General features: G+C 38.1%; 2 protein-coding genes across 3 annotated transcripts in view; both read right to left on the reverse strand.

Annotated features, from left to right (window-relative positions):
- Positions 1-2,559, reverse strand: part of LOC118882389 (cytochrome P450 2C18-like) — a 65,112-nt gene extending 62,553 nt beyond the window's left edge. Inside the window, 1 exon segment of the mRNA XM_036828065.1 lies at positions 2,544-2,559. Within this exon segment, the coding sequence (XP_036683960.1) occupies positions 2,544-2,559 (16 nt within the window).
- A 17,554-nt stretch (positions 2,560-20,113) lies between these two features.
- The window catches only part of HELLS (helicase, lymphoid specific), a 39,127-nt gene continuing 37,462 nt past the window's right edge, over positions 20,114-21,778 (reverse strand). For both annotated transcript variants that reach the window (XM_036829690.1, XM_036829689.1), the window contains exon 22: positions 20,114-20,668. In XM_036829690.1, the coding sequence (XP_036685585.1) occupies positions 20,574-20,668 (95 nt within the window). In that variant the 3' untranslated portion in view covers positions 20,114-20,573. The remainder of the gene's footprint in view (positions 20,669-21,778) is intronic.

Below are 21,778 nucleotides of genomic sequence, written 5' to 3' on the forward strand. Positions count from 1 at the left end.
CTTTGTATTTCCTTTTCAATTTCTAGCTTTTTAAGCTACATTATTCATTGTTTGATTCATTTTCACATGTTTGTCCTAAGTGTTTAGAAATATTATATGGTATGAATTTTCTTCATTGAATAATATTATCTTTATTCTACGTATTGTTGGTATATCTGTTGTTAGTATTTTAAAAGTATTGTGGAATATTGTTTTTGGTGCCTTCTTTGATCCAAAGATTTTTTTTTTTTTTTTGGCCACGTGGCTTGTGGGACCTTAGTTCCCCGACCAGGGATTGAACCCAGGTCCACGGCAGTGAAAGCGCAGAGTTTTAACCACTGGATCAGGGAAGTCCCTGATCCAAAGATTACTTAGGAGAGTTCTGAAATCTCCAAGCAGTTGTTTTACTTACTTCACACTTTGTTTTTAATTATCCTGAAATTGGATTACAGGAAATGATCTCCATTACACTATTTAATTTTTTTTAAGTTGAGGATCTTTTATAGTCCAAAATGGTGAATTTTCATCAACATTACATGGTCGTCTGTTATTAACATTTGTTCGACATTTTTAATTGTATCTCTCCTTCATTCTGCATCGACCAGAGTTTTAACTGCCTGATGGGTCAGCAGAACATGAGGTATGAATCTCCAGCGATGGCAAAGGATGGCTTTCTCCTTCTTTCCTTCCTTCAAATGCTCATTCATGTATTCCTCTCACAAAAATACATGGAGCACTGGGCCCCTAATCCCAGTCAGGCCCTGCCCTGAGCACTGAGGACGTAGGGGCAAGTGAACACAGTTGTTAAGGAAGGGGTGTGACCCCGCATTGGCAATGGGAGGAAGATCTTTCCAGGCTGAGGGTACAGCATGCCTAGAGGATTGGATGGGCCTGCTGGGGCCACAGAGGGAGAAGTGTAAGTAGAGAAAAGAAAATGCCAAGGGCAGGGTGGAGGGTGTGTGAGTTTCCATTGCTTTGGTACTGCTCACTCAACCCTCTGCAGGCATGGTCTGCCCAGTTACCTGTCACAGGAGTGATTCTGGGCAGAACCCAGCTCGGTGATCTCCACAGTGTGGTGTGGTCCAGCTGGCCACGGGAGCAGCTGTATAGGGGACTCTGCTTCAGGAGCCACTATGGAGGAACCACTTCCTGGTAGGGATGTGGACCTGGAGCAATCGTGGCAAATGCTGAAGAGTTTCCTGGCAGAATGCACTGACAGTGAGACACCCAGTCTCGCTGTCCCTGGATATCAGTGGGAGACAGTGGAGTGTGCTGGGATGGTTCAGGTGTTCATAGCTCTCTTGATTTTAGGCAGAATTTTTCAGGTAGTCAAAGAATGGCTTTCTCTACAGGGAAACAAGGAATCTGCCAGTCAGCAGTTCAGCACAAGCTGTAGCAAAATGTAATGCTCCTGACAAGTTTCATCCTGTGAGGGAAGAGGATGCAAATGCAGAAAAGTCTGGTGACCTGGACTTGTTCAACCCTATGATGAGGAACATCATATGTGTTGTAATAAAACATGGGGGGAAAGAAAATCCTCACTATTCAGACCAAGAACGGTTGATATCTGTTCCTGAGGGAAAAAAAAAAAAAGATCTAGCCTCTGGGAGATGAAACCAATTCTATCAAAAAAAGTGGAAAAAGCTAAATCACAATTAAAACTACTGTGGGCGACTGCAAAGAAGGCTCAAGGTCTCCACTGTGAGCCTGAGTGTAGAGTCCAGTCATGTCTCTGCAGGATGCTCCAAAGTCAAATGCATATTCAGACATTCAAAATAGCAAGAACAATCTATCCTACACCCACATGGCTAAAAAAGAGAAGAAAAAGCCCACCTGACAGATCATCATGAAGGTGTCCAGACTGAAGAATCTTCAATCAAATGGGCAGATCAACATCCTGAGGAGGGAGGAAATGAAATGACTGAGCTTTAACAGAGACAAGAAGAAGAGCAACTTAGAATGACCTGTCATGGCAGATCGTGACTTGGCAGCAAGAAATGGGAAGTTCTGAAGCAAATGACCTAACGATGCATGAAAATGATGAGCTCAAGACCTACAGGAAACAATTCAAAGATCTCAAAAAAAAAGCTGGCAAGAATCGTTTCTTCTTCACAGAGGCAGCCTGTCTGTGGAACTAAAACCTCAGGAGAGTTTTGGAGGGAACTGAATGAAACTTCATCATCTACAGAGAAGAGGTTGCAAACCTGAGACAAAGAAAAACCCTGTGATTAAACTTGAGCTCCTAGAAGTGGTTCCTTGGACATCTGATGATCCCAAAGGACCATTTGCTCCCCAATCTCTGTGCATGGGTGCTGCTTCCCTTTCCTCAGACCCTCCCCCTGAGTGCCAGGCTGACCTCCCCCTGCAGCTCCGTTCCCCAACCCACGTTTACTGTGAGTCTAAGGGGGGAGCTCCTGGCAAGAGGATATTCACCACCACCCCAGGAAGCCTGAATACACCCCTCTGAATCAGATCCTACCAAGGGGTTTTTGTCTGCCTTTTTGTCCACCATGGCCTGGCTTTTTTCCCTGGACACTGCCATTCTGAAATTTGAAGTGTGTTACCTGTGGCTTCCCTCATGACACTAGTCATAAAAATCCTAATACACTGGTAGACTTTTATGTCACTGAGTTTCTTATTTTCCTCAAAATATTTTGGAACTATGCATGTATTTATTTTTAGAATACAAAGCTCACTTTTGGCAAGTGGTTTTACTTTCTTTCATCCTGATACTAATATTTCAGGATCGATTCAGTTTAAGTCATTCCCATTATATCATACATCTAGAAATAACAAGCAGTAGATATTTCTTTGATGAGTCAGTTCATTTTTGTTTAAACAATACAATATCTGTGAGCAGTTTAATCCACAAAGGCACTTGAAATTTAAAAATACTTTTCTCTGTTAATGTTTCTATCTACCAGTGTTACAAGAAAGAGCTGAAAATTGCTTCTTGGTCTCAGTAAATTATGGTTGAATTTTTAAATGACTAGTGTGTGGTGACTGAGTGGAGAGGGCAGTCTGTGGAGTGGGAGTCCAGCAGGACTGGACCCATCCACGTCTAGTGCCCTCTGGCTGTGTGGAGCTCTGGAAGGGGCTGCACTAACTGTAGATGTTCCATGAAGAGGGAGGTAGCCTCAGGCTATCACTTCTTGCCTCTGCCCCAACTCACCAGGAGACCTGGTGGCTACTGGGGACCCTCAAACTCTTCACTGCAAAGATGGACCTATCCCAGTATAATTCCCTCTTCAGAATGGTGTCTTTAGGCTTCACGTGCTGAGGTCCTCAGTGGGATCTTGCCCCAAGAGCTTGGGTGGGGGCCTTGGTACTGGAGGACGAGGTATGGAGGCAGCTCTGCCCAGTAGCAGGGCTGACACAGAGTCAGGTGTATCCCCAGGGCTGGCACGTGGACGGGTGTGGAAGCAGAGCACACAACTGAAGTCTCAGGTATTTGGGCAAAGTGTCTTGAGTCTCAGGCCCAGGCCAGTCCCATGCTACAATCAACAGCCCTGAGTCTGGTCCAGAGCCACAAACACTCAGGGCAGAGCAGCTGTCATAGTCTTAAGGGGACACAGATCCTTTGTGTCAGCCATCATGAGGCTGGAGAAATCGCATGCCCCCTGCCCACCACCAAGTCTCAGGTTCCCCATCTGTACCTGGGTCCAACATTAGGAACTGCCTACGGTGATCCTGGGGAGCTTCCAATATGAGTAGAGTCTTTGAATCAGGATAAACATGTTGCCCAGACCTGTTCCCATTTCTCATCCTGAAGCAGCAGTGGTGGTGCTGTTGAGCAAGAGGGGCCCTTTCATTTCTGTTCAGTGGTGTGATGGGAGAGTTTCACTTTCTCATGAAAGTGGGCTAGCTAATCTATCTCACCTTCTCACAGATAACAATGATTCAGTCTGGGCAAGTTTTTCATAAGAAAACAGTTCACAGAACACGTTCCGAGGGCCACCCAAATCAAATAGATCCTAGAAGGGATTACTTGAGAAAAAGGAACTGCAAGGAGTGAGATCTCTTAAGAGTGCAGCTTTTCATCTGAGGACAGGCCCCAAGATGCACTAGGTATCAAAATTCACGCAAATGACACAGGATCAAATAGAATATCTAAAAAGTCATGTTGGTCAAAGAAATTGATTTTATAATCAAAACTAACCCCACAAAGTCAGCTTTGAGTTCAAGGGGCTTTCTTCATGAATTCTATCACATTGAAGGAAGAACCAACATCAAAGTTATACCAGCCTTTTCAGAAAGTAGAGGAAGGAAGAACACTTTCTGATGTTTTGTAGAAACCAATTATTACCCTGACACCAAACCTGGGAAAGACATCACTCAGAAATAGAATTACGGGCTTCCCTGGTGGCGCAGTAGTTGAGAATCTGCCTGCCAATGCAGGGGACACGGGTTTGAGCCCTGGTATGGGAAGATCCCACATGCTGCGGAGCAACTAGGCCCGTGAGCCACAACTACTGAGCCTGCGCGTCTGGAGCCTGTGCTCCGCAACGAGAGAGGCCACGACAGTGAAAGGCCCGCGCACTGCGATGAAGAGTGGTCCCCGCTCGCCACAACTAGAGAAAGCCCTCGCACAGAAACGAAGACTTAACACAGCCAAAAATAAGTAAATAAATAAATAAATTAAAAAAAAAAAAAAAAGAAATAGAATTACACACCAATATGGTTGTGATCATGCTCACGTTGTCTTAACAAAATATATTGATCCAGCAACAAGCATAATATCATGACCAAGAGGCATTTATCAACAGGAATGCAATATAACCTTTAAAATAAAACACAAATTTTAAGTCCACTCTTGTCAACTAAGCAAAAAAGATAGAACAAAAATTCACCTCAATAGATTTGGGGAAATTTGGAAGAAAATCATTACCATCATTATGGAGAAACCCCCCAGCAAAATTGGAATAGAGGGAAAGTTCCTCCATTGATAAAGTACATCTGTAAAGAGTCTTGAGTTAGCACTATCTTTATCAGTGAAACATGGAAACATTTCCCCACACCGTGGAGAACAAGGCAAGCACTCATCACCTCTACTCAACATTAGATAGTGGATTTAGTAAGTGAAGTATGGCAAAAAAAAAAAAAGAAAACAGAAAAGAACATTGAAAAGGAAGAAGTAAAATTTTCCTTCTTCACAAAAGATATGAATTTATAGGTAGAAAACCTGAATTTGTTTGTAAAAACTACTTACATTAAAGTGTACCTGGTTTTTCCCTCCTAATAAACACTTTACTTGTTTCACTAAAAAAATTAAAATAAAAATAAAAAAAATAAAACGTACCTGGGATTTGTTTTAATCAGGTATGGTAAGACACGCAGACACAGAAATGGCTGTCACGAAGGAAGAAATTGTTGCCCACAGCTCCCTAGAAACAGGAGGCACAGCACACCAGGCAGGGCCACATGTGGACGCTCCCTGGTCGGTCAGGAGGCAGAGGGGGGTGAAAGGAAAGCATGGGCGAAAGCCTTTATCCTGGTTTTCGTGGGAAGGAATGAGCAAGACAGGGTAGGTATGATTAGTAAGCTTAAGATTAGGTGTTTGAATAATTTCAGCAGGCTCCAGGGTGTAGGTACTGCCCCTTGCTGCCACGAAACTGGCAAACTGTTATTACACACAGGTATATGAATTTCAAGGAAGGGAAAAATTAATCTATAGAAATAGAAAAGTATTGTTTTAGGACAATTATGGACATTGATGGACTGGATTGGACATAAGGGGACTTACAGGGGTAGTTATAATGTTTTATATTTTGATCAGATGGTTGTTACATGGGTGTTAGCATTGATCAAAACTCATCAAATTGTACAGTTAAGATATGTACAATCCCCTGTTGCTAAATTTCACCTCAATAAAAAAGAAATTATGTTTCTATATTGTATTTTTTAGGTATGCTGACATACAACATTATATTAGTTTCCAGTGTACAACATAATGATTTGGTATTTGTATATATTGCAAAATGATCACCACAATAAGTCTAGTTAACATCCGTCCCCATACATAGTTACAGAATTTTTTTCCCCATAATGAAAACTTAAAGACTTACTCTCTTAGCAGCTTTCAGATATGCAATACAGTATTATTATTTTTTAAAATAATTTTATTTATTTTTGGCTGCGTTGGGTCTTCGTTGCTGCGTGTGGGCTTTCTCTAGTTGCAGTGAGCGGGGGCTACTCTTCGTTGCAGTGCATGGGCTTCTCAGTGCAGTGGCTTCTCTTGTTGTGGAGCATGGGCTCTAGGCGCGTAGGCTTCAGTAGCTGTAGCGCACGGGCTTAGTTTCTCCGCGGCATGTATAGTCACCATGCTGTACAGTACATCCCCATGACTTTTTTATTTTATAACTTAAGGTTTGTACCCTTTAACCACTTCACACATTTTGCCCTCCCTGAGCCCCCACCTCTGGTAACCACCAAACTGTTCTCTGTATCTAGGAGCTTAGTTGTTTGGGGTTTTTTTGTTGTTTTCTTTTTTTAGATTCCACATATAAATGAGATTATATGGCATTTGTCTTTCTCTGTCTGATTTATTTCACTTAGCATAATACCCTCAGGGTCCATCCATGTTGTTGCAAATGGCAAGATTTCATTCTTTTTTTATGGCCAAATAGTAATCTCTTGCATACATAGACCACATTTTCTTTATCCATTCATCCTTCAGTGGACATTTAGGTTGTTTCCATATCTTGGCTATTGTAAATAATGCTGCAGTGAACATGGGGGTGCACCTGTTTTTTCAAGTTAGTGTGTTCATTTTCTTAAGATTAATACCCAGAAGTGTAATTGCTGCATCGTATGGTAGTTCTATTTTTACACTTTTGAGGAAGCTCCATACTGTTTTCCATAGTGGCTGCACCAATTTACATTCCCACCAACAGTGCACAAGGGTTCCCTTTTCTTCACATCCTTATCAACACTTGTTATTGTTGACTTTCTGATAATAGCCATTCTAACAGGTGTGAAGTGAAACCTCATGGTTTTGATTTTCATTTCACTGATGATTAGTGATGTAGAACATCTTTTCTTGTGTCCATTGGCCATCTGTATGTCTTCTTTAGCAAAATGTCTATTCAGATCCTCTGCCCATTTTTTAATCACATTGTTTGGTTTTTTTTGCTATTGAGTTGAATGTGTTCTTTATATATTTTGAATATTAACCACTTATCAGATATATAATTTGCAAATTTCTCCCATTCAGTAGGTTGCCTTTTCATTTTGTTGATAGTTTCCTTTGCTTTGCAGAAGCTTTTTAGTTTGATATAGTCCCACTTGTTTATTTTTGCTTTTGTTGCCTTTACTTTTGGAGTCAGATCCAAAATTTATTGCCAAGACTAATGTCAGGGAACTTACCACCTATGGTTTCTTCTAGGAGTTTTATGGTTTCAGGTCTTAAATTAAAGCCTTTAATCCACCTTGAGTTAATTTTGTGTATGTTGTAAGATAGTGGTCCAGTTTCATTCTTTTGCATATGGCTGTCCAGTTTTCCAACACTATTTATTGAAGAGACTGTTCTTTCCCCATCGTATATTTTTGGCTCTTTGGTGTAAATTAATTGACCATATAAGCATGGGTTTACTTCTAGGCTCTCTATTCTGTCCCATTGATCTACATATCTGTTTTGATTACTGTAGCTTTGTAATATAGTTTGAAATCAGGGAGTGTGATGCCTTTAGCTTTGTTCTTTCTCAGATTGCTTTGGCTATTTGGGGTCTTTTGTGATTCCATACAGATTTTAGGATTGTTCTATTTTTGTGGAGAATGCCATTGGAATTACAATGGGGATCGCATTGAATCTGTAGATTGCTTTGAGTAGTGTGAACGTTTTAACAATATTAATTCTTCCAATCCATGAGCATGGGATATCCTTCCATTTATTTGTGTCTCCTTCAATTTCTTTCATCAGTGTCTTACAGTTTTCAGTGTACAAGTCTTTTACCTCCTTGGTTAAACTTATTCCTAGGTATTTTATTCTTTTTGATGCAATTGTCTATATTGTCTTTTTATATCAGAGGCAAGAGGACATTAAATTTTTAATTATTATTTATAATAACAAAAAAATCATGTACATAATAAATCTAACCATTACATGAAAAAATTCTCTGGAGAAAACTATAACACTTTATTGAGAGGCATGAAAGAAAATCTAAATAAGTATAGGGCTATATACCAAGTCCACTGATTGGAAGAGCCAATATTGTGTAGATGCTAATTCTCTTCTAACTGATCAGTAGATTCAGTGCAATCTCAAAGCCCCAACAAGCTTTTTTTCCTTTTCGTAAAGGAAAGGAAATTTATGTTCCCACATAAATGCAAATCCCAGTAATAGGAGGAGCAGGAGGGAAAAGGTGAAGGAGGAAACAGTTGAGGGGAATGGAGAGGGGGTAGAACGAGAAAGAGGAGAAGGGAAGTTTTACTCTACCAGAAATCAAGACATATTATAAAACTAAGTAATGGGTGATAGATACAGTAATAGCGAGAACAGATGATGTGGATTCTGTAGAGCAGAGTGGTTAATGAACATGCCCCAAGGTACGTTATCATTATCATTACTTAGACAAAGTTTGCAACAAGACAGATTGCTCCTAGGTAACCTTGTGAACTGCTCCTATGATTTCTGTCTCAGTCCAACATCATGAGAGTCCCCACTGCAGGGCCCTGTCCTAGTCTAGTCGCTCTTTCCTGGCATCAACTGGTACACCAGAATTTTACTATCCCAACACCTCAAGTTAAGGCTGCTCAAGCCTATGCTGATGCTCTTAGCTTCATTCGACCTAAGGAATCTGATGAAGAGATCACAAAGTTATTCACAGGAAGAAAGGCTTTTTTTCTAAAAGTATTTCAATAAATGTCATAGAATTTCAGCCCTTGTGGGGAACTGCTTGGTTATTCCATAAAAAGGCCTTAGACCAATGTTATAAACTCCTTACTAGCCACAGAAATCTTGTTTTTAAATTTTTAACATCAATAATTTTACACAGGGAGATCAGCACGGTGCTTTGTGACCGCCTCCGGGGGTGGGATGGGGAGGGTGGGAGGGAGGGAGATGCGGGAGGGAGGAGATATGGGAACGTGTGTTTATCTGTAGCTGATTCACTTTGTTATAAAGTAGAAACTAACACACCATTGTGAAGCAATTATACTTCAATAAAGATGTTTAAAAAAAATAATAATAATAATTTTAGAAGGGGTATGTCCTCACCACTTTATATGAGGCCCCAATATTTCCAGTTGTCTTCATTCATTTTCTTTACTCTCCTAGTTCCTGCCTTGATCACTAACCTAATCAGAGACACCCCTTGGTAGATGCCTGGCTCATTTATGTAGGATGGTAGAATGGAAAGGATTCAGTATAGGAAGCCAAGAGATCTTGGTTCTGAGTCTGGCTTCTGCCCTGTCATCTTTGGGAAGATTGCTTTCTTCTCTAGCCTTAGTTTCCTTATCAGTAAAATGAAGCCAGGAGACTTCTTGTTCTCTAGGGTCCCTGAACAGAGGAATAATATGTTACAGAACTCTGGTAGGAATTTTGGTACTCAGTAACCACATGATCAGGGTTTTAAACACTTTTTTTTTTTTACTATCACTTTCAGTAAGAAACACATTGACATGAAAAGAAAATGCGCACACACAACCACACACAAATGAATTGAAAAAATAAAAAAATGAATGAATGAATAAATGAATACATAAGCACACTACTTGGTTCAAGTAGGTAAGTGCTGTTCTAATTTTGTGGAAGTATAGATATATACACAAATCATTCCTAGACAATATGCATTAAAAGCCTTACATATATTTACAACTCCAGATTTAACAAAATTGGTTGAACAAATTAACACACACACAGTGCTAGGTAAATGGGTAAATGTTGTTAAAATGGGCAAATCATTCCTAGACAATATTTATCAAAAGCCTAGAAAATGTTCACACCTTCAGACTTACAGAAATGTATCCCAAGAAGCAAATCAGAGACTTACAAAGACCTATATAGGAGATGGCGCTATATATCCAACACTTATCCAATAATAGACAATTACTTTAAAATAATAATGATCCATGTATATTGTAAAATAATTTAGTATGTACTCAATAATATTCTTGGAAAATAATTATAGATATAAATTGTAAATCTTATACTCTTACTAGGAAAAACAATTTGCTAGGTTTTATATACAATGTGATCCTGAGAGTGTAAGTATGTATGTGCTTTTAATTGTGCACATAGAAAGAGATAAGGAACATGATTTCTGTGTTTTCCAAATTTTCTGAAATTGTTACTTTTATAATTAGAAAAAGAGAAGATTCTTTAAAACATAATGAAATAACTTAGAAATCTCCCTTGCTGTTACAGATACAGGAGTTAGTGAATTGTTGTTCTTTCCCTTTTTCAACAGGCAAAATAAAATAAGTAAAATGGAAATCTTAACCTTGTAAAATAGAAAGACTGAAATAGAACCGGGAAGGTCAGTTTTAATTGGGGAAATTATGCCACCTTGTGGTCTTTTCATATATTGCCACGTATAACCATTTTTAGTACAAATTTCAGGGCTAAATTCTGAGATTGTCCGCCAGCTTGCACATTGAGAGATCTTCTTTCAATTTCATGGCACTTACTTGTGGCAAATAAGAGTTTGTTTATGGAATGAGATGGTTATAATCAATCAAAAACAAGTTTGTATCTACTAAGCCACTACTATCAATAACAGGAAATCTTTGAGTTAGCTAATCCCTAAATAAAGTTCCTTCTCAACTGAAACATTGTAATTCTAAGTCTGCAACGGAATTTTTATATTCTTTGGAGAGAAAGACTGGAGCCACCAAGAAAACTTTTTCCATTCATTGTCAAGTGAAAGATGAAAGGGCTCAGGGACACGTCAGAAGCCACACTGACCAGTGGAGCCATTCAGTGGCTGAACTGGAGGCCTAAACACAGAGTTAACAGGTTATGCAAGCTCCAAGGCAATTTATTTTAAAGAAAGAAGAGCTGAGGACAGATTCACAGAGAAAAAAAGTAGAAAAAAACCCAGGAAGCAATTGATAACAGTAGAAATCTGGCAAAAGATGGCACCAACCTATATGATCTTTCCCTAAAATACATAAGAATAAAAGCAGCTATTAGAGAACAGTTCTGCTGTTATTTGATAAGCTTTAATTTTTAAAGGAAAAAAAAGCATACTGGATTGGTCACTTGAACTCTGACAGGGAGGTGTCCCTAACAGATGGCCTTGTAACGATTTATATTGAAAGATTTAGTGTAGGTAAAGGTCTTGGAACAGGGCCTGGCACGTGGTAGCACTATACACACGTTAGCTGGCATTATCGTTAAACGGTCACTATAGCACTTTTTCTTTGTCTACTAGCTGGCTTCTGACAAAATTTTTCTGAAGTAGGATAACGTGCAATTTGCTGGTTAAAACAAACAAACATTGCCCTTTAGATGATTATAACAGCATGTAACTCAAAACTCTGCTTCATATCTCCCTGACAAAGGGCTTAAGTATTTCCAAGCTGGCTGAAAACACACTGTGGGCAAGCAGATCCCCCTCTGCACATGCTCCCTTTTGCTTCCTGTGGTCAGTGCAGCCAGGATTCCCTGAAAGAAAGTTGGCTTTTTCCTTCTCTGACAAGCAGCACTGCAGGCACCCATCCCAGGAGGCACAGCCCTCTCTGCAGAAGCAGACGGTGACAAGGAGGGGCAGAGTGATGGTGAGACGCCTCAGGGCCAGTCCTTGTGTCTTCACTCCCTTCCCGCCACTTCCCAGTCTGGCTTCACCCCTTTTCTACTCAGTCAGGAACAGTCTTGACCGCAAAATGTTCAGTATGTATCAAGTTAAAAAGGTATGTTGAAAAGAACATACAGAGAACTTCCATTTGAAAGAAAACATGTAAACACATATATGTTCACAAAGAAAAGTGTGGGAAGGAATTAGCCCCCAGGTTTTTAACAGTAGTCGCTGAGTGGTGAAATCATAAGTGATTTTTCTTTTCCTTTTCTTTCTTTTCTTTCTTAAAAGTATCTGATGTTTTGACACTATCAACATAGAACATGTATTAGTTTAGGAAGGAGTGGGAAAAAAGTTATTTGGAAAGAATGGTTTGATTTTTTAAAGACTGGAGAGTTTCTGCACATGCATTTACCAGTCTTGTCTTAAATATTTTGTCATCAGAAATCATCTTTGTCAAGATTAATATTGTAATCATAATGCAAAGCATAAAGCCTAGCTATGCCTTGAAAGGGCAAGTATAAACACATGGTCGGTCTAAATCAGAATGGGCATGAGAAAAGGTTTATTTTCAGGTACTTGAAACACCTTTCCTTTTGGAAACAGCCTTTAACATCTTGCTCATCTGGGGACACTGGGGCCTTCTGATAAGAGTTGAGTATACAACATAGTCAGTTTTGATAAACACCAACACCTGAGTAAACCACACACTATCAAGATGTAGAATAATTCCATTCCCCTGGAAAGTTCCCTCACCCCCTTTCCAGGCAATCCCCATCCTCAGAAGCGACCACTGCTCTGGTTTCTAGCACAATACATTAGTTTTAGCTCTTCTAGAGCTTCATAGAAGTAGACACTTTTGAATGATGAAATTGGCTCTTTGCAAACACCAGACTTTAAAGGATTTTAAGATTATCTTTACAGACAATTGAAGAAAACCCTTTGGTTTCAGAAATCTACCTAGTTACTATGAGATTAGCTTCATAATTCAAACATCATATGCATTTATATACAGTATGGAATTCTACCTCTCCAGGAGAAATAAATTGTCACTGGGAAGTCTGGGTGTGATTTGTGTCTGTTTCTCTTTAAAGAAACACTTCAGATAAGGTCAGTTTTAAATTAACATTACTGGAAATTGAGCATTTTCCTTGTAGGAAGAAAAGAATTATAATTAGAACTTACAAGGACTTCTCACAGGATTTAAGGGATTTTCTTATGTCCAAAAACCCTCTCTGAAGGTTTGCTTAATCTTTCTTCCATTTGCTCATTCTTGTGTTTATTCAGTAAATATTTATTGGACAGTTACTGCACACCAGGGTCTGGATTAGGAATTAAGGAAATTTTTCAGGAAAAAAAAAAAAAGTGGTCCTCGGGATATTATTCTCTAGTCAAGAATAAAATGCATATTCTCGGAGAGTTATAAGGTACTGAATAATGAGTGTCCTAAAAAAGGTAAAAGGATCTGTAGAAATCTGAAAGGGATGAAAATACCTTGTTGTGAGAATCAAGAAAAATTAATGGAATCAAGAAAAATTAATGGTATTTGAACAAAGCTTTGAAGACTGGGCAGAACTAACCAAATATCACAAGGCTTCCAAAAACAATTTCAACTGTCTCCAACTGGTTTTGTATTTACTTGCGTTTGAGAGTAAGAAATAATTCTCAGTGATGGTTTGCATAAATGCCTCATCCGTCCCTGTACCCATACCTTTGCCATATAACTTTACAGTGCCCCCCAACTATGATTCTGGGCTTGCGACTCTCTTTGGCTGATGGGAAATTAGATGTGATGCAAGTAGAATGGGGGTAGTTAGGCAGAATTTACAGGGCATAGACAGTCAACCTCCTCATTAAAGAATGGAACAGCTAAGTCAAACTTGAAAGCTTTTGGTGCAGCTGACCTTACATGTGCTCCAGGACAAAGCTGCTAGCAAAGCTCTCTCAAAAATTAACTACTTACTAGGCCACAAAGAATATCTTAATCGACCAGCAAAAGCAACACTGTTATTCTAGCAACATTCACTGATCCCAGTGCAATGAAATCAGAATTCATTTTTTAAAGTCTAACCAAAAAAAAATCCACCCACCATTTGACAGTACTGTTCAAAATATTTTAAAACATCTTAAATAATAATTAAGGTGTGAAAAGATTCTAATTTAAATAATTAGAATCTTTTTCAAATTAAAGATTCTAATTTTAATAATCATAGGTGTGAAAAGATTCTAAAAGTAAAATCCCAACTATTTACAAGTAAATCTCATTAAATGCCCAGTATTTATCAATATATAAATTGTATAGCTTTGCATGTAATCACTGGATTACAAGCAAGAAAAGAAATAAATTCACTAACTATTCAACTTCAACAATCATAAAATAATATCAAGATAAACCCAAAGAAACATGGTAGACAGAGCTGACGTGAATGGCTCCCCACCAACTATAAACACATATAAATGCTGCATAAAATATTACGAAAATACTTTTATACAAACTCAAAGGAAAGAAAGGCAAATATTCAGGTGCCAGAACCCAAAAGATAAAGAGTGGAGTACAGAATTGACTCATAAGCGCAAGGACAGAACAGAATTATTGCCTCAAAATGGGGCAGTAAGTTTTGAAACAACTGCATAAGACCTGGATGTTCACAAGACTGCTTCATTCTATTAAAAAAAGGATTAAAAGGATTCTATCCACCAATGTAGGAAAGTGAAGACTTTCACTGTCAGTCCCGGCAGGACCTTGGGTATGGAGAAAAAGGTCACCCATGAGAAATCAAAACCAAGAGCTGCACCACACAAGGGGTGAAGGCTATGTTTGTTTGTTTTTTAAATTTTTTAAATTGAAGTATAGTTGATTTACAATGTTGTGTTAATTTCTGCTGTACAGCAAAGTGATTCAGTTATACATATATATACATTCTGGTTTTTTATTTTCTTTTCCATTATGGTTTATCATAGGATACTGAATATAGTTCTCTGTGCTACACAGTAGGACCTTGTTGTGTATCCATTCCGTATATATTAACTTACATCTGCTGACCCCAACCTCCCACTCCATCCCTCCCTAACCCTTCCCCTTGGCAACCACAAGTCTGTTCTCTATGTCTGTGAGTCTGTTTCTGTTTCATAGATAGGTTCATTTGTACCATATTTTAGATGCCACATACGTGATATCATATGATTTGTCTTTCTCTGGCTTCTTTTGGTATAATCTCTAGATCCACCCACGTTGCTGCAAATGGCATTATTTTGTTCTTTTTTATGACTGAGTAGTATTCCATCGTGTGTGTTTATCTTCTTTATCCATTCATCTGTCCATATTAGGTATATATTAGGATATTTAGGTATTGGCTATTATAAATAGTACTGCTATGAACATAGGAGTGCATTTACCTTTTCAAGTTATAGCTTTCACTGGATATATGTCCAGGAGTGGGATTGCAGGATCATATGGTAGTTCTATTTTTAGTTTTTTAAGGAACCTCCATACTGTTCTCCATAGTGGTTGTACCAATTTACATTCCCACCAACAATGTAGGAGGGTTCCCTTTTCTCTACACCCTCCCCAGCATTTATTATTTGTAGGCTTTTTGATGATTCTGACTGGAGGTGATACCTCATTGTAGTTTTGATTTGCATTTCTCTAATTAGCAATGTTGAGCACTTTTTCATGTGCCTGTTGGCCATCTGTGTCTTCTTTGGAGAAATGTCTATTTAGATCTTCTGCCCACTTTTTGATTGTGTTTTTTTTTTTGATAAATCAACTATACTTCAATAAAAAAAAATCTTTTTAATGGGCTACATTTTGAAGTACTTACTGAATTAGGGTGATCCTCAGTGAGGTACTAACGAGCCATGTCAGAAATGTGGATTCTATGTTAGGCTGGTTTCACTTTACTTTTTTGCATGGCAAAACTTGTATGCCTTGAAATATCTTCACTGTTCCCTCACATTTAAACAGATGTGATTCTAGGTTTGGATTTTTTTTCAACACATTGAAATTTTTAAGTCTTATTTTACTGTTAAAATAACACATCTGCTGTCCACCTGATCTTTGTTCCTTTGTGAGTGATCTGGTTTTAGAAGACTCTCTTTGCATTTGATGTTATTTTATCTATAATGAATCCGGAAGTATAGTTTTCCTTATCTTTTCTGTTTAGTATAGTATTATAGTATAGTTTTCCTTATCTTTTCTGTTTAGCGCTTGATAATCTAATCTGAGATCTTTCATCTTTCTTTAATTCTAGGGAACAATATTTCTTTATTCAGTTTGTTCACTGGATGATTCTAACTTTATTCCTGCTTCATGTTTCCAACACGCTCTCTTATGTAGTCAACAAAACAGATAAAGTACCCAATCTCGTGGAGATGATGAGAGGCTGACAGATTGGCAAGTGTGGTCCTTTGGGGGGAGGATCAGGGACATTCATTCTGAAGTGAAATGCAAGCTGATACCTGAATGCCAAGGAGCCAACCACTCACACATCTGAGTGAGGAATGTGACGGAACAAGTCCAAACAGTAAGTAATGAGTTGATCAATTATTAATTTTTAGGATTACCTCTAGCATCGCTGGTACCTATCTTCAGGTCCATGCAGAACTTAAGCTTCCATTCTCTCCCATGAAAAGATTAAACCTGTCTTGTACCAAGTAGTATAATATTCTATTATCACTTGTCATACACCCTAGTACTGGTATAAAGAGAATTCATTGGAAGGTGGAGAAAAAGGTAGGAACACAGCAGGTATAACCTTGGTGGTGAGATAAATAGGGTAAAGGAAAGCCTCCTGCACCCCATGCTCCCAAATGAGTCCATGCCTGGTTCCCCAGCACAAGGTAGTCATGTCAGAGATCTCATTTTGATGAAACGATAAGATGAGATTCACTTCATATCTTTCAAGTATCCAGAGAAATACGCTTAGTATTGGTGGTGGCGGCAGCAGCTAAAATCCTTATTCAAAAATCCAGTAATAAATTGTACAGAGAGCAAGAGAAAAGAGGGGTAAGATAACTATATAATTGATCTGTTCTCACCAGAGGTTTTCATTGGCACTGAGAAATGTTTTTTGGTTAACGGTTCCCAAACCTCACTAATTTGCATACCTGTCATAGATTTTGCTATGTAGAATTAGTCCGTGGTGATGAAAATTAGAAGACTGGTTACCTTGGGGTAGGGTTATTAATTAGGAGGGCAGAGAGCCTTCTTTAAAGAAATACCCCATTTAATCTGGATGGTAAGTTACACAGTGGATACACCAAACTGAGTATAAGATTTCTTTATTGAGATGTTATATCTCAATAAAAAGTGAAAATGAAACTTGCCATGTTTCTATAATAACTGTGCTATTTTTATATTTCTTTAACTAACTTTTTAAAGCTAAGAAGAAATGAAATGTTCATCTGAGCACCTTAATTGTATAGGTGTGGAGGGTGGTGGTGAGTACTGAAAATGAGAAAGCAGGCACACCTTATTTTATAAACATCCTGAAATACTTTAGAGAAGAGGAACGGCTCACACAATCCCCCCACTATCAAAGACCTCTTCAGGTGGTGACATTTAAGCAAACAGTTAATGATATAGAGGAATCTAAAAAGTAGTTAAGACTCAGAGGAAGAAATAAAAAAGACCCAGAGATGTGACTTGGGGGCTGATCTGTAGATTGATCTGACTGGAGGAGATAGATTTGTGAAAGGGAGATCAGGAAAAATTATGGAAAAATTAATCTATCCTTTAGGGCTGCATTTCTCCACTGGAACCTGTGGACATAGCTCAGGAATTTGAGTTTTAAAATGTGTATTCATTTCAATCAGATCTAAACAAAATGTATAACAAGTACACTATAGATCACATGAATGACCAACTACTATACAGTCAAGTACAGCTACCTGTGAGTGTTCATACTTTCCAATTATATTGGTACCAAGTAACATCTAAGAGAGACAGTATTTTTATTGCATCTGGCTGCCATCTGCTTGGTGCTGTTGTCAAACTCATGTCCTAGATATGCACCATAGGACTACATTACAACATGTCGTATTTTAAGCTTAGTTTGCCACCTCTAAGCCAGAAATAAAAATGTAAAAATTTGTTTTTATAATTCACTTTAAAAGTCATTTCGACTTTTAATCAAACCTGTTTAGAGTTAAAATCATTACCTAAGTTAGAGACGTAAAATGTATATAATGGAAAGACAAGCTTCACTAGATTTCAACAAGTTACCTCTTCTCTGAATGTAGCAATGGCTGTAAACCAAGTGATAACAGTAAGTGATTCCAAAGAAATAAAGACCAAAAGGTATCTTTAATTTTACTCATAAATATGATTCCTTGGGCTTGATTTTTATAACCATAATCAATGATAAAGTATTAATACATAGTATGTTATTTGTGAAGATGTACTGACTAATACAGCAAATAGAATCATAAAAACTTAAGTAGCATTAACTTAAAAAACTCAAAACCAAAACAATCTTATGAAGTAAGAGTACAGAATTTAAAACCAGAAGCACTTATTTAATGTTTTGAATATAAACATTAGTGCATTTCAGGCTTTTCATAAAGTATTACTTCAAAGTTCTAAGACTAAAAAATCAAATACAATTGCTAAGACATCAGTGAAAGATTCCATCAAACATATTTGCCTGGAAATGTTCAAGTACCACTTTCACTATACCTCTCAGTACATTCAGGAACTGCCTCATAATACAGAAGAATGACTCACCGAACAATAAAGCTAATGAAGTATTTTTCTTGGCAATTTGATCAAGTGAGGGAAGACAAATCCTGGTCTGAGAATACCTTTTTATACAGATGAAGCAGGGAGCATTTGTTTCAGTATCATGGAGTGAATACATCTGTTCCTCTTGCCCCTTAAACTAAAATAACAATAAAAGGATGAAAGAGTCATTAAACTCCCAGAAAAGAAAACACAGGAGATGACAACACAAGATTTCAGAAGTTGAAAAATAACCGCATGGGAGGTAACAGTCTTAAAGGGCTGGAGAACAAGTTCATACAGTTCAGATTTGGGATCGTTTATCAGGCAACCAAGTAAAAATATCAAGTAGGCAGTTGGAAGTGAGTTCAGGAGAAAGATTCTGGCTGGAGATATAAACCTGAGTCATCACCACATAGCTGGCGTTTAATTTAATACACAGTTGGCATTTAAAGCAACAAGACCATCAAGGGAGCCCACTTGGGAGATTCTAATGTTAAGGAGTCAAAGACATAAGAAAAAAATAGCAAAGGAGATTGAGAAAGAACCAGAGAGCAAAGGAGATTGAGAAAGAACCAGAGAAGTAGGAAGAACCAGGCAAATGTGTCTGCTGAAAACCTAGCAAACTAAAGAAATGGTTTAGTGGAAATTAAACAACTATGTGAAATGCTGCTGAAAGATCAAGTAAATGAGGTCGTAGAGAGAGGTCACTGGAGACTTTAAAAATCTGACTGGAATGGGTTTAGGAAAAAAATGGAAGCGAAACAAGTCAGTGAATACAGACTTTTCAAGGAGTTTGCTGTAAAACAAGAAATGGGGCCTTTCTGTTGGCTCTAGCTAGGACAGACTATATGCATAAAAGTAAACGATACATGGGCACAGATGCTGGTAGGTTTACAGATGCAGTGGTGGCCAAGTTCTTTTCTGATCATTTTTATTTTCTCTGTGTGGACAGGGAGCAAGGCCAGAGGGAGGAGGTATTAGAAATGTGAGGACAGAGATAAACCCATGAAATAATCATTTGAGCTCAATGTAAGAGAATGGATTAGGAAAACTTAGTATGACTACTAAGCAACCAACTAAGGTTACGATGATGATTTGTCAGCGATTGGTAAACATTTCCACTTTGAAAAAATCCACTCTGTAGTCTATTCTTTCCTTTGGCTGAATAGTCTCTCAAAATAGTTTTTCTTCTGAGTCCTAGGTTCCATTACCCTAAGGCAGAGAGAATCTCATCTACATTTGAATATACATGGCAGCAAGAATAACAACCTACACAAAAATGTATGCTTCAGGGAGCATTCAGTTTTCATATACATACAGAGCCTAAATGGTTCCCATTCTGCTCCTCTGTTATGGATCTTGTGTTACTTATATTCCTAAGCCTTATTTTAACCTCTCCCTGCTATAAATTTTCAGGGTCCCTTTTCTCTTGTTCCATTCTTGGTTTGCATGGTACACTGCCACTTCCAATTTCTGGTCTTTTGTCAAGAACCTATAATTTCTTCCAGAGCCTTCTCTGCATTGACCCAAGGTCCAGCTGAAATCTTTATATGACATATGTGTATAGTACTAATGAATGAAAGAGTTACCATAATGTTGAATCGCAATGCCAGTCAAGACTTTTGCTATTATTTCACCTGAGCCATTATTTATCTGAAAAAATAATCTGATGAGATCATCTTATAACAAACATTTATTTGGCAAACTATTTTATAGAAAGAGACCCTAAAAATCAAACCATTTCTTATTTAAACAATAGACAGTATAATCCCAATCTTTCCCCCATCCAAAGCCTACTCCATAACTGAAGTACCAAAAGCCCATGAACTGTACTGCTAAAAAGGAGGGTGGGGGAAAGACATTAAACTTCCACAGGAAGACTGTATAAATCTGGCAGTGGTTAAGGACAGACACATCAGCCTATACCCAAGAGTACTATCGAGTCTGAAAAATTAACTGAAACTTACTATGAATATGTCTTTGCTCTTAATAAGGCTCAGAAACTTATGCAATGGTACAAGTTATATTATGTAAACTGATATAATCAAAGAAGTAGAGTGAAAAATCGGGATTTTAACACCAATACAGATCACTAGATGTAAACAAGAACTTTTTAAAGACATTCTTTTAGCTCCAATTTAAAACAAACATTCAGGACTGGAATCTTCAGAATTTTCTAGTATCTTGAAAATCCCCATCTTCTCTTTAATTGGTCCTGAGGCATTCATTTGATCTAAGAGAAAAATATATAAACAAGTTTTTTTTTTTTAAGTATAAGAACTTAAAAAGAAATCTTAAAAGAGAGGTCCACTATGTTTTTATGAAAAGTGAGTCATCTGTCCAAAATTTTCAAATCCACAGAAATGTGGGCCACTTTAGCAAAAAAGTACACTCTTATTAAAACTAGAACTGTCCTCCAGGGAACAAACAAACTGAAACATCAGTTTGCTAATCAAAATCACTTCTGCTGTATTTAAGATATACAGATACACAGCAATAAACAACACCAATCTGAATTATGTTCTGAGAGATATTAAAAAAAAAAGCCCAATTACGGTTAGTTTAAAAGCAGGAAAGCAAAACACCATGAAAATATATCTTTATACACTCCCATAGCTAATATGAAATCTTTTACATTTTTGTCAATATGATAGCTATTGGAATGAAATCACTACTGGTTTTAATTTGCATTCTCTGATTTCCAGGGAGATTGAAGTATCTTTTTTTTTTAAACACTTTTTAATTTTATTTATTTATTTATTTATTTATTTTTGGCTGTGTTGGGTCTTCGTTTCTGTGCGAGGGCTTTCTCTAGTTGCGGCGAGCGGGGGCCACCCTTCATTGCGGTGCGCGGGCCTCTCACTATCGCGGCCTTTCTTGTTGCGGAGCACAGGCTCCAGACGCGCAGGCTCAGTAGCTGTGGCTCACGGGCCCAGTTGCTCCGCGGCATGTGGGATCTTCCCAGACCAGGGCTCGAACCCGTGTCCCCTGCATTGGCAGGCAGATTCTCAACCACTACGCCACCAGGGAAGCCCTGAAGTATCTTTTTATGTTCGCTGGCTGTTTCTTTCTCTCCCGGTAATCGTCTGCTCTTAAGTTGTCCAGTTTTCTTGTTGATATTCAGTTATTTATATATGATAAACATTTCCTGTGTGCCGTGTGCTGCAAATATTTGTGGTTTGTCTCTTATCTGTTTACGGTATTGTTTGTTTTTACAGAAGCCTTTAAGTTAATAAAATCTATTAATCTCTTCATTTAGTTTGAGAGTTTTGTACCCTGTTTAAGAATCCTTTTCCTGGACTTCCTTGGTGACGCAGTGGTTAAGAATCCGCCTGCCAACGCA

The sequence above is a fragment of the Balaenoptera musculus genome, chromosome 16, assembly GCF_009873245.2.
Source record: "Balaenoptera musculus isolate JJ_BM4_2016_0621 chromosome 16, mBalMus1.pri.v3, whole genome shotgun sequence".
Lineage (NCBI taxonomy): Eukaryota > Metazoa > Chordata > Mammalia > Artiodactyla > Balaenopteridae > Balaenoptera > Balaenoptera musculus.